The sequence below is a fragment of the Primulina tabacum genome, chromosome 4, assembly GCF_025594145.1.
Source record: "Primulina tabacum isolate GXHZ01 chromosome 4, ASM2559414v2, whole genome shotgun sequence".
Lineage (NCBI taxonomy): Eukaryota > Viridiplantae > Streptophyta > Magnoliopsida > Lamiales > Gesneriaceae > Primulina > Primulina tabacum.
This window is the reverse complement of record NC_134553.1, coordinates 40,145,226-40,159,757: the sequence shown is the minus strand read 5'-3', so window position 1 is coordinate 40,159,757 and position 14,532 is coordinate 40,145,226. Positions and strand designations below refer to the sequence as shown.

Sequence of the window (14,532 nt, the reverse complement as noted above, 5' to 3'; positions counted from 1 at the left end):
ATTATTATTTAAAAACTAGGATTGATTAAGACCATTAATTAAGTAATTAAAAAGCCTTTTTATATATTTATTTAAACCTAAACCTAAACCTAAACCTAAACCTAAACCTAAATACACACACCCCTAAACACCTACATACACCCCCACCGAAACACAATAAATCTACGTAATTTTGAAAGTGAGCAAGAAACGGCCAAAACCTAGGGAACTTGGCCAAGGGAGTTTTGACAATTGTTTTCTTATTCCTTCTTTGAATTTTTTCCTAGTTCTTTCTTCCAACAATGATTACCTGACTCCCTTGCATCCCAAGGTGGGTTTTTGGTGGGGTTTTGACAAGAAGAAAAGGGTAGAAATCGTCCTCCGTTTGTCACTGACTTCCACTGCTTCGGTATTCGTATTTCGAGCCTTTTAAACGCAAATGAACATTTCTAAACTTTCTTTTTGCACCATTCAAACATATTATGTGTGTTTAATCATGTTTGCATTAATAATATGAAACCCTCTTTTTATTTTCGTTTTTATGGGCAAACATGATAAAACTAAAGTTTTCATATTTTAAACTCTTGGTTATAATGCACAAAGGGGCTGCCATGGTAGGGCTATGGGAATGGATGAATTTCAATGTGTTTAAGGGTCCATAGATGCATGTCAAAGGACTGGACAAGATAGGGTAGCAATATGAACGAAAATTTGAGTTTCTATGGGCTAGGGTTTTCGGCTAGGGTTCCTAGAAGGACGCGGCTCTTAGCTGTTGTTATGGCACATCCAGGGGTCAAAATGGGGCTGGGTTAAGGTCCTAGATGGCTTGGAGGCTGGTGCAAGGCCTAGGGCTATAGGGAAAGCTAGGCGCGCGTAAGGATTAGGTCACGGGTTAAGGGGTTGTCCTCGTGCAAGGGCTATAGAGGCTGTTCCAGTAGCTTGTCTAGGGTTTGGTCATTTTTCTAGGAGGGTGAACTAAGGTCTGGACACGGTGGTTAAGGGCTGGAGTCGAGGCAAGCTAGGGTCCGAACAAACTAGGGTTAGGTTTTTATGTGCAGAAAATTTCAGAAGGTTCCTAGGCTTGATCAATGGACTTAAATGGCTTGAATTGGGTTGTATAAGGTATAATTAGGTGTTAATAGACAATGGTTCAAGTTTGGTTAAGTTTTGAGTCGATACGGGTTAAAACCGGCACGTACAAGTTTTAAAACGAATGAAAAATTAGTTGAGAAGCTTAGTTTTACGTCTAAGAAATGTTTATGGGTGTATTTTAAGGTGTCATGTTATGTTTAGGAATGAAAAGTTTATGTTTAAATGTTTAGAAGAAAATATTAAGTTGAATTTATTCGGGTTAAATACGCTTCATGGTTTAGTCATTAAGTTATTAAATCGAAAGGCTCGGGTTTACGTCTAAGAATTCAAATTTAAGCTTATATGATACTATGGGATATGCTCGAGTCAATAAAGGTAAGAGAAAGTAAAAATCGGGAATTTCGGAGTACATGGGTAAAATGGTCATTTTGCGTCCCGGGTAGTACGAAAGGCTTGGCAGTGCCTCCAAAGAATCATAATACATGCTAAATGATATTTTAAAAAAGTTTATGATGAAAAATGAAATTTTATGATTTATACTAAAACTGTACGATTTTGCCCGTAAAATATTATTTTACGAATTTTAAAGGACACATTATTTTATAAATAAAAAAGAAAGAAAATATTTTGAAAGATTTGAATTGATTGTGACAAACATGATATGATATGACATTATTGAAAATATCGTGAGGGAAAAGGCCCCAGAGGGAGCCTGTCTAAGGGAGAAGGCTCCAGAGGAAGCCCAGATACGGGAAAAGACCCCAGAGGGAGCCCATTTATAGGAAAAGGCCCCAGTTGAAGTCCGATGATCGTATTTACACTTACGACGAGGCTTAGTACCTGTCCCCATGCGCAATGGTGAGCTAAGACTGATCAGTCGACCACATGATGATACGATTACAGCTAGTCACTTTCAAATCAAACTTCACCTAAAGATGATATATGATGATGAAAGTTTTACGATTTAATTATTTATGATTTATTTATCCTTACAAATTTATGCTAGCTATTTTAAATAAAAATATGATTTTTATGCATGTGCCTGTATATGTATTATTTGTTACTCATGGTTAGAACGTGCTGAATCATTAGACTAACTAGATTTGGATTGTTGCAGGTGAGAATGAGATTGAGGGTGGCGCTGATGCTTTAGTGAATCGATTCCGGCATTACACTTCCGAGAGACATTTATTTTCCGTATATATTAGTATTTAAAGTTTTACGAAAAGATTTTGAGAATTTTCATTTAGAGATTTTTATCACTAGTAGAATTTCCTTGATTTACTTCGCATATTCAATGAAGTAATAGGTATATAATTGCCGAAGTAGACGCACGTGAAGTAATAGGTAATCATTTTAATTCACATTATCACCGAAGTCGTATACAAGAAATTAGCGAAGTTTTTGGTCGAAATTAGATTGATGCTGAAGTAAAACAACGTATTCTACCTCGTCGATTTCGTAAAGTGCAGAAGTAATAGCTTATATATAACTGCATAGTTTACATTGAATGACGAAGTAAATGTGTTGTATAATTTCACAAGGAAGGCACTACATTCTATTAGCGACGGTTGTTGTGGGATACACCGTCGCTAATTAGCGACGGTTTTTTTACCGTCGCTAATTAGCCACGGTTTAAATACAAAACGTCGCTAATTAGAGACATATTCCGTCGCTAATTAGCGATTGTTAAACTCAAAACTGTCGCTAATTAGCGATTGTTAAACTCAAAACTGTCGCTAATTAGCGACAGTTTATCACAAAACCGTTGCTAATTAGCGACGGAATATTTCAAAATTGTCGCTAATGTGCGACAGTATCTTAAAATCCGTCGCAAATTATATTTTTATTTAAAAAAATATTATTTTTATAATTTAATAAAAAATATTAAATTTTATGGTTTCTTATACATATTTTTAAATAATATATAATGATTTAACTTGCGCTGAAATAAACGAACAACAGAATTAAATTTTTGATCACAAATTAAAAAGATAAAATAAACGAACAACAAAATGAAATTCTTGATCATAAATTAAAAATTGAAGCTAAAAAATTTATCTAGAGTGAAAATAAAATCGTTCAAGAGAAAAAATAGACCGAAAATATGAAGCGATGCGGAGGAAAATGACAGAGGACGGGGATATTTATAGGCAATTTGTGAGGGTGTGGAAACCGTCGCTTATTAGCAACGGTTATATTTAAACCGTCGCAATTAGCGACAGTATTTGCACTGTCGCCGATTCCATTAGCGATGGTTTGTATTAAACCGTCGCTATTGAGCCACGGTTAATTATTTCCGTTGCTATATGAATCGGCGACGGCATAAAAACCGTCGCTACGAGCGACATGGTTAGGAAAGCCGTCGCTAATGAGCGACGAATTTGCCGAAACCGTCGCTGATACACCAGCATTCCTGTTTCAAATTTTTAAATGGCTTTTTTTTTTATTTGTAAATATTTGATCTTTGTTTGTAAATATTTGATCTTTTGTTATTTCATAATTTATATTTAATTACGAAGTAGTAGATTTAAAAGACTTCATTTTGTGTATTGTAGTGAAGTAATTAATAGAGAACGACTTCGCAATTATAGAGTTGTGGTGAAGTAATTAATAGAGATCGACTTCGCAATTATTGAGTTGTGGTGAAGTAATTCTTTCTTTAACTTCGACACAATTTTAATCTGACGAGTTATTTTATATTTTATTACTTCATCACTTAAGGTAAATTAATTAAAATTATGGTTCATTTTTTTACTTCACTAAATTTAAGTTTCAATTTTTTTTTAACTTTTCACTTCATTAAAACTATTCTGTCGAAGTAAAATGATACAAAAAATTAGAAGTGAAGCCCGTGTTTTTTAAATTGTGAAGTAATAAAATTAATGTTTTACTTCGCCGCTGTTATTACCGAAGTTGATTGATATATACTACTTCATAATTCATCATAGCCGAAGTAACTAGTGGCAAAGTAAAAGCCAAAAATTCTACTAGTGTATGTTTTATTTTGAAATTCAATTTTGGATTATTTTTAAATGTTGACGTATGATTTTGGTGGTTGACAATTTATGAATTTTTATGCATTTAAGGTTTTTAAATGTTGAGTCAATTTGGTATGAATGTTTCGAACTTTACTAAAAAAAATTTAGTAAGATTTTAAAATTAAAAAATAGTTGACGTTTCACATTGGCTCTTCTTTGACTACTCATCTGGAGAGTCATTCCCATTTCGAAAATTTGTACAATATTCTATTTTATTTTTATATTTTTTTGGGTACCAATGACATAATTATTTTTTACGTTTTTTGTTAGGTTCAGTTGTTTCATAGAATGAGATGATGAATAATACAATATATGAATGATAAATCAAATATGAGGATGTCATAATGTTGTACAACTCCAACTGTTTGTAGAAATTGAGCCAAACATTTGCTAAAACAAAAATGTGTAATCAACCAATGTTTTATCAATCGCACCAAAAGGTGCTACTCTTACGAAGATTTGAATAAAATAATGATCAAAATGGAATGTATTAATATTGGATGATAAATAACTGTTCTCTCGATTTGAATAAAATAATGATCAAAATAGATTGTGTTAATATTGGATGATAAATAAATGTTCTCTCAATTTAACTGGATATTTTAAACTCTATAATTTTATTTAAAACTTCTAGAAAACAGTAAATATGCCAATGTTTAAAATAATTTTGACATAAATGGATATTATAAATTTTAACATAAATGGATATATTAAATCTTTAAATTGAAATTTATTACTTCATGTTTAAAATAGGTATCATATAAATGTATATTTTAGACAATTCATTAAAAAAATTTAAATCGTCGCCTAAAACGTTTCTCGCTTACAAGAATGGAACTGAGATAATGGCACGCCTAAAGCGTGACATTTAAGAAGCACGACTTCATTTTTTATAGAGCGAGACAATTAAGAAGCACGACTGCTAATTTGAACGCTCACATAGCACAGGCTCTCGCTGGCACAGTTCACACCCACCAATTTGGAGGTAAATGACTCCTCCTTCACATGGTGTATTGCTATTTTTATGAATGGAGTGATTTCCCATGTAGAGGACATATTTCTGGCAGACAGAGTCTTGTAACTCATCTTGTTACCCTTTCTGTTAGCTTCCGCCACGGATAATCTGCTGTCTGCATGCCATGTGTTTGTTGATATGTTTCTTTGATCATTCCGTTGTTTCTTTTATTGGGTTCCTTCATTTCATCTCTCAACATGGATTCAATTGAAATTTTATTGCTTTTATGACGAATCGTGAATTTTATATTTTAATTTCAGTCGCCCTGTGTTTTCTCTGCAGGTTGTGTATTGGTTTGTTTGAAGATTGGTATGGCTGAAAGACAACAGCATGAATCTTTAAATGCCACTGATCCTTCGCCGAAGGAAGACATGATATCCTACGTGATGGCGTTGGAAGCCGTTTTGTTACCGTGCTTACCTGCCAGAGAACTCCAAGCAATTGACCGTTCTCCCCATCCTTCTCATCAGAGTAAGTTACCATCATGCTTGCGTGTTTTACCTCTCCTTTTGAATAAAAGATTTGTTTTTACCATTTATTCTCTGGTTATGAGAACGGGTTGAACATAGAAGGTCAAGGAAGATGGTGATGCAAATGGTTGACACATGAATTGAGGAAGTTAATATTTTCTGCTTCAGACGTGAAAAAAATTAGTATATTAGGTAGCAATCTAATTATCTATAAGTGTTTTCAGAGTGGGAAGTTGATCTAGTTGTTGAGTGCAATTTTCTTGCATATCTGCGGGTAAGCGGAAATTTTAAAAAATTTGTTTTGACGTTTCTTGGGCGTCATGTGATTTAAAACTATTCATAAGGCGTTTAAATTTGATATATCTTTTGGTTATTAACGCTGACTCCAACTATCCCGGTGTTTAGACGGTAATAGTTCTTCTTGTAAATATTTGCGAACTTTCTTCAATCTTCTATTCAGACATATGATTAGAGACTTCATTTCCTAGATTGTACTAGAAATCTAGGAGAAATTCGTGTCGAGATTAGATCGCCGGAATTGGATAACTCTGGCGGTGGTGTGGGGCGGCAGCAGTGTAGCGACGGTGCACGGTGGCGTGTGGAGTTGCACGGTCGTGCCTCTTCCCAAAGGGGAGCGCCATTTTTTTTTCTTTTCTTAAAGTGGAGAGATTGAGAAAATCTAGACTTGATTTTTTCTTGTTGTGTTTATTGTGTGTTAATCAATTCTTTGATAACATGTATTTAATAAACTTATTATTTCAATCCTAACAAGATTCTATTCTTATCAAGATTTTTTATTTCCATTATTTAAAAAGTCTCATATGTTTTTTTTTATTCTTGAAAAAACCATGCATATTCAACTTTTGATAAATGCATGATATACATACATACATACATACATATATATATATAAATTATATATATATATACACATATATATAAAATTAAATAACTATTATTTAATTACTTAATTAATTATTAATTGATTAATTCTAGACTCTTCTTATCACTAATTTATTATTTAATTAGTATATTTTAAATTTTATTAAATAAATAATTATGAACTCATCATAATCTCGATTGACGATCAGACATTGCTGATATATCGAGGGTATAAATTTCGTTCATATAATGAAAAATGAAAATTTCGATTGATATATTCATTTTTGGCAGCTGCTACATTTGTGAACTCCTTCATTAAAACAAGATGTTTCATTCCCCTAACTTAATTAGCAGTCTGTAATCATTGGTACATCGAGGGTTGCAAATGAATACGATAACAATTAGATGTATCTTTGAGTAATAATAGTGGCAACATATGTGCAGCTAAGAAAACACATTTTCCTAAAGTACATGTCCTTCTCTGGACGGAGACTTCTTGCACTATTAACTCATCATATCACATATGATATCTTCACTCATAGGCAAACGATGAATCCCCGACTACAATGCATAGATTCCTACGTGTTTCGAAACGACACCCAACCTCGCCACCTATTAATCTTCAATGGAGTCGGTAAACGGATCAAAGTGCATGTTGTTACGTAGAACCTCCATGTTGTCCCGGGTGAAAGGACTAATTGTAACGCCCCGAAAATTTAAAGGTCCACGCGAACCACATGCACAAATTATTAAATTCTTTGTGTATTTCAATTAAATGATTGAATTGTATTAATTAATTATGTTGTGCATATTTGTATGTTTAAATTATATTTTTATATATGGTTGCATTAAAAGGTATTTTAAAGGTTATTCGAGTTGCGATCGAGGAACGGAGACCGAGGGCTGAAAAATAGAAAATGTTTTTATTGGAATAATTGCTTTTAATTATTTAAATTATGGGTGATGCTTTTTCTTATTTTTGAAAATATGGGTTTTTGCTGTGATTTTATACGACGGGACGTAATTTTTATCGGTGTTGGTTTTTCAACAAAAATGCAAACTTTTTGGCAACCCGGCTAATAAATTCACAAACTTATTTAAACAAAATTATTTTAAATATTTTAACTAATCACTAATGAGCTTAATTGGGCCTAATTAACTTTCTAATGGGCCTAAGCTTAATTAATGATTTATTAACTATAAAATATGTACAAAACCCCACCCTAATTCATTATCATCCCACGCGCACCTCCCCAATTCTATCAAAACTCTCCCCTCAAACTCAACTCACGGCACACACAATTTTGAAAAAAAGTTTGAAGGTTCTTCATGGAAAAATCAAGCCATCGTCTTTGTGTCACCGTTCTTCGCAATCGTCAACGGTTTTTCGTGCATTAAATACGCAAAGGCACGCCATATTCTTCCTTTACTCATCATCACACCATATTATATATTTATGTTTGAAATTGCATGAAAAACAAGAGCACCATGTTATATTTTCGTTTGTGCATCCAAGGCGATTTTTAAAGCTTGATCTTTGTTCCAAAAACATGATTTTTATGAGCTTGAAGGGGCTGCCATGATTAGGACTTGTTAGGAGCATGTTTTATATGATTTTAAAGGGTCCTAGAATGCACTAATAAGCTGCAAACGTGAATGACAAAGCTGGAAAAAAAAAAACGTAGGCATCAAAAGAAGGAACCGAAGGTGTGTTGGCAAGTAAGTGTCATGTAGGCTCGGTTCTGTGCATGGGCTGGTGGGGGCTCGGCCAGGGCTGGGTCAGGGTCAGGGTAGTCTCAGTCTAGGGTCTGGTAGGGTCCTAGCATGGCTAGGCGGTTAGGAAGAGCCCATGATCACATGGACTCTTCCCTCGCATGATTTTGGTGCAGCCGAGAGCTGCAATTTTCGAGGGGTTAGGGGCTTGGCCTGGGGGTTCTGGGTTCGGCTAGGTCGACTCTTTAGGGTCCTAAGATGGTGCTTGAGGGGCTGGTGCAAGGGTTGCCTCGGTGGTTTGGACCCTAGCAGCAAAAACGTAGACTCCATGCTAAGGGGGTTTCTCGGCCAGTTTGTGTTTCTGGTTGGTGGGCTCGGTTTTGGAAATTAGGTTCAGGTCCTATGGGTTCTAAGGGTCCAGGGGGTGCCTAGAAGGGCTGGTCAGGGATGGGATCGGTGGTGGCTCGGCTGGGAGAGTCCTAGTTGGGTTAGGAGTCCTAAACATGCAAGGAAGCACACACACTCAAACGTGCAGAAATATGGGTCGAGTTCCAGGAGCTTTTGAGCGGGCCAGGGCTGGTTTTACGGGCTGGGCTTGGTCAGTAGGGTCCCTAGGTGGGTTGGCTAGGTTTTGGCTCAAGGTGGCTCGGGCGTGGCTCGAGTAAATTAGGAGATGGCTCGGTGTGTTCGGTTAAGGGTAAAAAACGAGATTTAAGAACTAAAAATTAAATCCAAGGGTCCACGGGGGTGGATCATGACTTGGAAGGGTAGAATAAATCATAAAAAGTTCTATGTTTAAAATTTGGGATCAAAATAACGAGTTTTGGATTTATCCGGGATTTAATCGCTGCACGAAACGCTAATTAACGAGTTAATTGAAACACCTAGTTTTAAGCTTTATAAAATTATGAAAAATTAGGTTTAAGCTTAAATAATTATTATAAGTCTAAGTTTTTAATTTGGGAATTTTATATTATGGTTTGGTTTAATTCGGGATTAAAACGCATTAATACGTCACATTTAAAGATTAATTTAAAAGTCATCGATTTAAGCTAAATTAAATATGAGAAAATTCACGTAGGCTTAAATAATTATTTGGGACATGTTAGAGTCAATGAAATCAAGAAAATGTCAAAAACGAGAAATTATACGTCCGGGGGTAAAACGGTCTTTTTACACCTAAGAATTAGTAAACGTCATGGCAGTGTCCTGAATGCTGTTTTATATGTTAATATGATTATTTTTATGATTATGGATGTTTATGAATTTTTATATGTTAATATGTCAATTTTAAATGTTGATAAATTTTTAAGATGTTAACACATTTATTTTAAATGTTCACGGATTTTTAATATGTTAAAAGGTTTATTTTAAAATGTTTATGTTTTTATGATTTTTATATGTTAAAACATTTATTATAAATGTTCATGGATTTTTATGAGCATCTACTTTAACACTAGTTTCTTTGTGACTTTTGTTATGAGATACTTTAAGCGATGTCGGTTTACAGAAAAAATTTTACTGAATAAAAATACAATAGTTGCTAGCCCATAAAAGAAAATGTTCAATTTGTATGTATCTTATTCAGTTGAATAAGAAAGCTTGGGCTTGTGTATGTTGCTCGGTGATCGTCTTGCATAATGAAATTCTGGTTGGTTGACCGCCTTTCCTCGCTTTTTAATTCATCCATACACTGTATTCGTGAATAATTAATTAAATTTAAGGTGAGTTAGCTGCGCAATGCTCCTTGTTGACTTGGAAAAGGTTACATTTCTCAATTGTTTTTTAGTTGATGTGGAAAGACATGCTAGAGATTTCATGGAGGCGGCAAAAAAGCTTCAGCTCTACTTTATCAGTTTGCAGCGTGATGATCCGCCTACAAGAGAAGAAACCTTAAGGAAGGTAATGTCAGGACCATAAGTCAGCAAAAAAAAAATTGATTATTTATTAATTGCAATAAAAATAACACTAGAAAACAATGAGTATTAACAATCTAGAACACTCTTTACAAAAACAAAATTCTCACTACCGTCTAGTATTCGCCTCACTATTTATTCCATTTTCTCTATCTCCCTCTTCTAACGGCTCCACTATCCTAATGCACCTTCCTTTTGTACTCGGTTTGGAGGGTTAAAAGGGCTTGTGGCCATAACATATAACCCGAGGAAGTAACTATGATTGTCATGATTAGATTTTATGGATATCGTCTAGTAATATTATTTTCAGAAAATTGCTATGATGGAAGAAGAGTTGAAAGTAAAGGCCGAGTTGATTAAGAAGCAAGAGAAACTGATTCAAGGATGGAGGTCTGAGTTGAAAGAGCAATTCGATAAACACAACATTGAGTTAGAAAGAGTGTAAACAATTATATCTCCATAGTACATGTTTTTTTATGCTTGGCCCTGTATATTATTGTTGAATGAAAAACATGATTGTGCCCACCTTACCGTTAACTTGAACTTTTGGAACAAGCAATTTCAACATGGTATCAGAGCTAGGGGACATAACTTTGATCCTTTGAGGAAAAAAAATCTCATATGTTTCTTATGTTAGTCTTGAGAATTTTTGTTACCTAATGCCTGATCAACATGAACATGTGTTTAACTGAAATATTAATTTCGAACATAATTCTTCGTTTTCTCCTTTACTCTTCCGGGTGTGTTCATGAATAAAACCATAATTTGGCTATTTCCCCTGAGTTGAGCTTTAGTTTAAGTGAAGTAGTCTTGCTAACTGATGGTACTGCATTGAGAAATAACAAGTGTGGGAATTCAGGACTCAGGAATCCCCAGATGCTTTTGTTAATCAAATCTGAGGTCTATAAAGATGACTCAATTTCAAATGAAACACTAGTTGTATGAATGCTTGTAAGAGTGGTATTAACTGAAGCGCGGTCTAAATGAAACGTGTTTTACGAGCTTTCATTTAGAACACTTGTAGTTTCATATTTGCTTCACTGAAGTTTATTTATAGGCACTGCATTTGTATACAGGCAGACAGGCAGTTGGCTTAAAGCTCTATGGCAACAAATGATGTGATGTTGGATTAATTAGTCTTTGTAACATTAACTGTGATGTTTTTCGTCATCATGAAGCCTTCTATAGCAAGTAAATTTCAATGTTATTTTTATGTCAAATTTATTATTATATTGAATATTTAGATATTTATGTCTATATGTTTCAGATTTCATTTTAGGTTGTAAATTTAAAAAATTATCATATCACCCTCGATCTGAAAAATCAAGAAAATATTGTGAAACATAGTAAAAATTTTTTTAAAAAACATCTTACTTGAATATGAGTTTTCTGGAAACTTCGGTTCTCTCTTAACACAAAACACCAATATGATAAACATAGTCGTACAATTTTTTGTTAAGATAATATATTTTGGAGAAATAATTACAACCTACGAAAAACTAATTCACACTTTAACAATTATAAATATTTTAAATTAATTGTGTACGTATTTACATAAAAACTGATTTAAATTTGTAGCAACGAAGAAGTTTTCAAAGTTGGTTCAACCCCCTACCTTTGGGTGGATGAATGGAGGGGAGGCAACTTTGACGAGGTCCACAACACGTTTACTTCTTCTATCAACTCTCATAACATAGTAATTAAGAACAAACCGTTTCCTCATATCCCTTTTCATCTCATCTCACGTGATTATAGGGTCTTCTTCACATCGTCTCCTACCCAATACCAATTTATCTCACCAAGTAGCGACAAAGTCGCAATATTAGCAACGAGTTATGTAAAGGCCCGTATTTCGTATTCATATTTTTGCGGAATTATTTAAAATTTTCTAAATAAATAAATATCTTGCCTCATTTATAAAATAAACATGTAAATAATTTGAACTTTAAAAATAACAGGGGAGGGAAATATTGTTTTCAAACAACAACTTAAAAATATATCCAACATATTAAAACTGAGTTTGAATATAAGAAAATGCATAAACTAAAACATGAGGTCATCGGGTTTACTACTGCTGCCCCAAGATAACTCACTGGTTCCCGTCCTCGGCCTCGACCTCATCCGTGCCTACAACAACCAAGTCTAGTGAGTCTAAAGACTCAACATGTATATATCGTGAATAACAAGTAAATATATCATAAAATCGCATGCAACGTAAAAATATGGTATCGTAAAGCATACGGTGAAAATCGTATCATGAGTAATTATATCTACGTGCATATCTGAAAATCATATGTAAAAGCTTTGCTCAATAGAGCTCTGTCATATCATATCATAATTTTCTGGTAGAGATAATGTTTCTAACCAAGTGGCCCATAACATAGCGTAAGCGCCTGATCAGACTAAACCACAGTATACTGGGCGGTAGAGATCAATCACAGCCCTTGGACTGGATGTCCGTACCCATACATAATCATAAACCGGTCGTAAGTCACCGGGCGGAGAGGTACTCGGTTGTTCCTACCGACTTCCAAACCCATAAGCATAAGGTGGCCACAAGACATATAGCATATATATCAAAAATAAACATTTTATATTTTTATGGACGTAATATAATTATAACCTTATTTTTACCGGATGAGTTGGATCGCTCCCAGGCTTGCTGCGACTTAACTCTAATATGTGACACATGCAAATAATATTATATTGACTTAAACTTGACAATAGAACCAACCCTCAATAATAGAACCAAAAGTGCGACTATTAGGACCAACCACTTGATTTTTAATCATGGTATCGTACCAATCCGAACCAACCTTAAACCGACGCTTAACCATGATTAAAAATCCCCCAAAAATACTGAAAAATATGCATAAGAACTGTAAAACACGAAAATGGGTGAAAGGAATCCAAAAATATATAACACTCTTTCGAGAGTCATTTTGGCACCTTTCACCGTAAATTCTCGTACGACCTCTAAACTCAACCAAATCACGAACGGCCAAAAACACGACTTTCCTAACTCATTTGGGTACTTCCCAGTCCAAGGTTATGGGCTAAAAGCCAACCGAGAACTCAAACCACCCCAAAAACCGCAACCTAAAGTTGCTGTCAAAAAAACAGAATTTCAGCGTTAGCTGCTGTGTGTGCGTGAGCTATATCTCTGAAACAAATGGCCACGGGCTTGAACCAATGACCAGAGACTCTTATCAAAATCCTAAGGCATGGCTTGGACCATGGCTAAGGGCTAAAAGCCAGCCACAACCCAAGCAAACACCTGTGACAACAGAAAGTATCAACCGAGAGCACCAACTTTGTGTAGTGGAATGTATTGAGTTGTTTTACTGTCTTGTGTCGTTCCAGTGTCCATTTCATCAACCATGGCTCGATCTAGACATGATGGAATGTTGTATGAACCATGGCTATGGGCTAGAAGCCAACCACAATCCAAACCCCACCCAAAAACCAAAAGTGTACACACACAGAAAATGAAGGAACCGAAGTGCACTTGTGTAATTGCTGTGATGTTTTTAATGGATCTCTGAATTAAACCGTGAAAGAACGATTTGGTCACGTCCTAGACATGATAAGGAAGAGTTCTAACCATGGATACAGTCTCTAGGACAGCCAAGATTCGAACACCATCCTTAACCATTCCATGACAGAAATCATGCCTCATTTCTGCACTTAAATATAAAGTTGCTGTCATTTATTTGTTTGTGCGTGTATGGATGTAAACCAATGAACCAATAACACCCTAACACACTCTAAAACATTCCTAGAAGCAGCCTTGAGAGCCTGGAATCGAAGCAACCCCTGAAATCAACAAAACATTACAAACGTGAAACATGAACACATGGCCGAGAACCTGTGCAGATTTTTAGAAATTGTTGCTGTCAAATTTCGTTTTTACCTCATGAATCCTGAACATATAATGTTTAAAAATATTTATAGGACTTGATTGAAGAGCAAAGAAACAATATATACATGCCTGGAAATTTGTTTTGAAGAAAACAAATCAAAACGACAATACGACGCGACGGGATCGGAGTTGGCTTCCTTCTTTCTAATTCAGCTGCTGCTGCACGATTTTTAGCTGATGTTCTTTTCTGAAATTTCGAAGGTAAGGGTGTAGTTGATGTTAGGGATGAAGGTGTTTGATAAAGGAGGTGTTAAAGGGGTCTTGAAGTGCATTAAGGAGGGAGTTACAAGTGAGAATTTGAATGGGTTTGAATTGGTTTCCCTTCCCCCTTGCTGGCCGATGTTACTCCTCTTTTTCTTGCTGTGATTCACGCTAGTTTGTTTGGATCTTGTTGAGGAAGGATTAAGGTTAGTTATGGTGTATGTATTACCCATCATTATGGAGATTAAAAGTAGGAAGTGAATGCACTATAAAATCATTTAGTGGTAAATTTGAATGAGGT

General features: G+C 34.9%; 1 protein-coding gene across 1 annotated transcript; it reads left to right on the top strand.

Moving 5' to 3' along the window:
* The first annotated feature begins 5,371 nt into the window (after positions 1-5,371).
* LOC142541638 (mediator of RNA polymerase II transcription subunit 28-like) lies at positions 5,372-10,768 on the top strand. Its single transcript, XM_075648125.1, has 3 exons — positions 5,372-5,598; positions 9,982-10,094; positions 10,419-10,768. The coding sequence occupies exons 1-3, from the start codon at positions 5,439-5,441 to the stop codon at positions 10,551-10,553; spliced, it is 408 nt and encodes a 135-aa protein (XP_075504240.1). The 5' UTR covers positions 5,372-5,438; the 3' UTR covers positions 10,554-10,768.
* Positions 10,769-14,532: the final 3,764 nt, after the last annotated feature.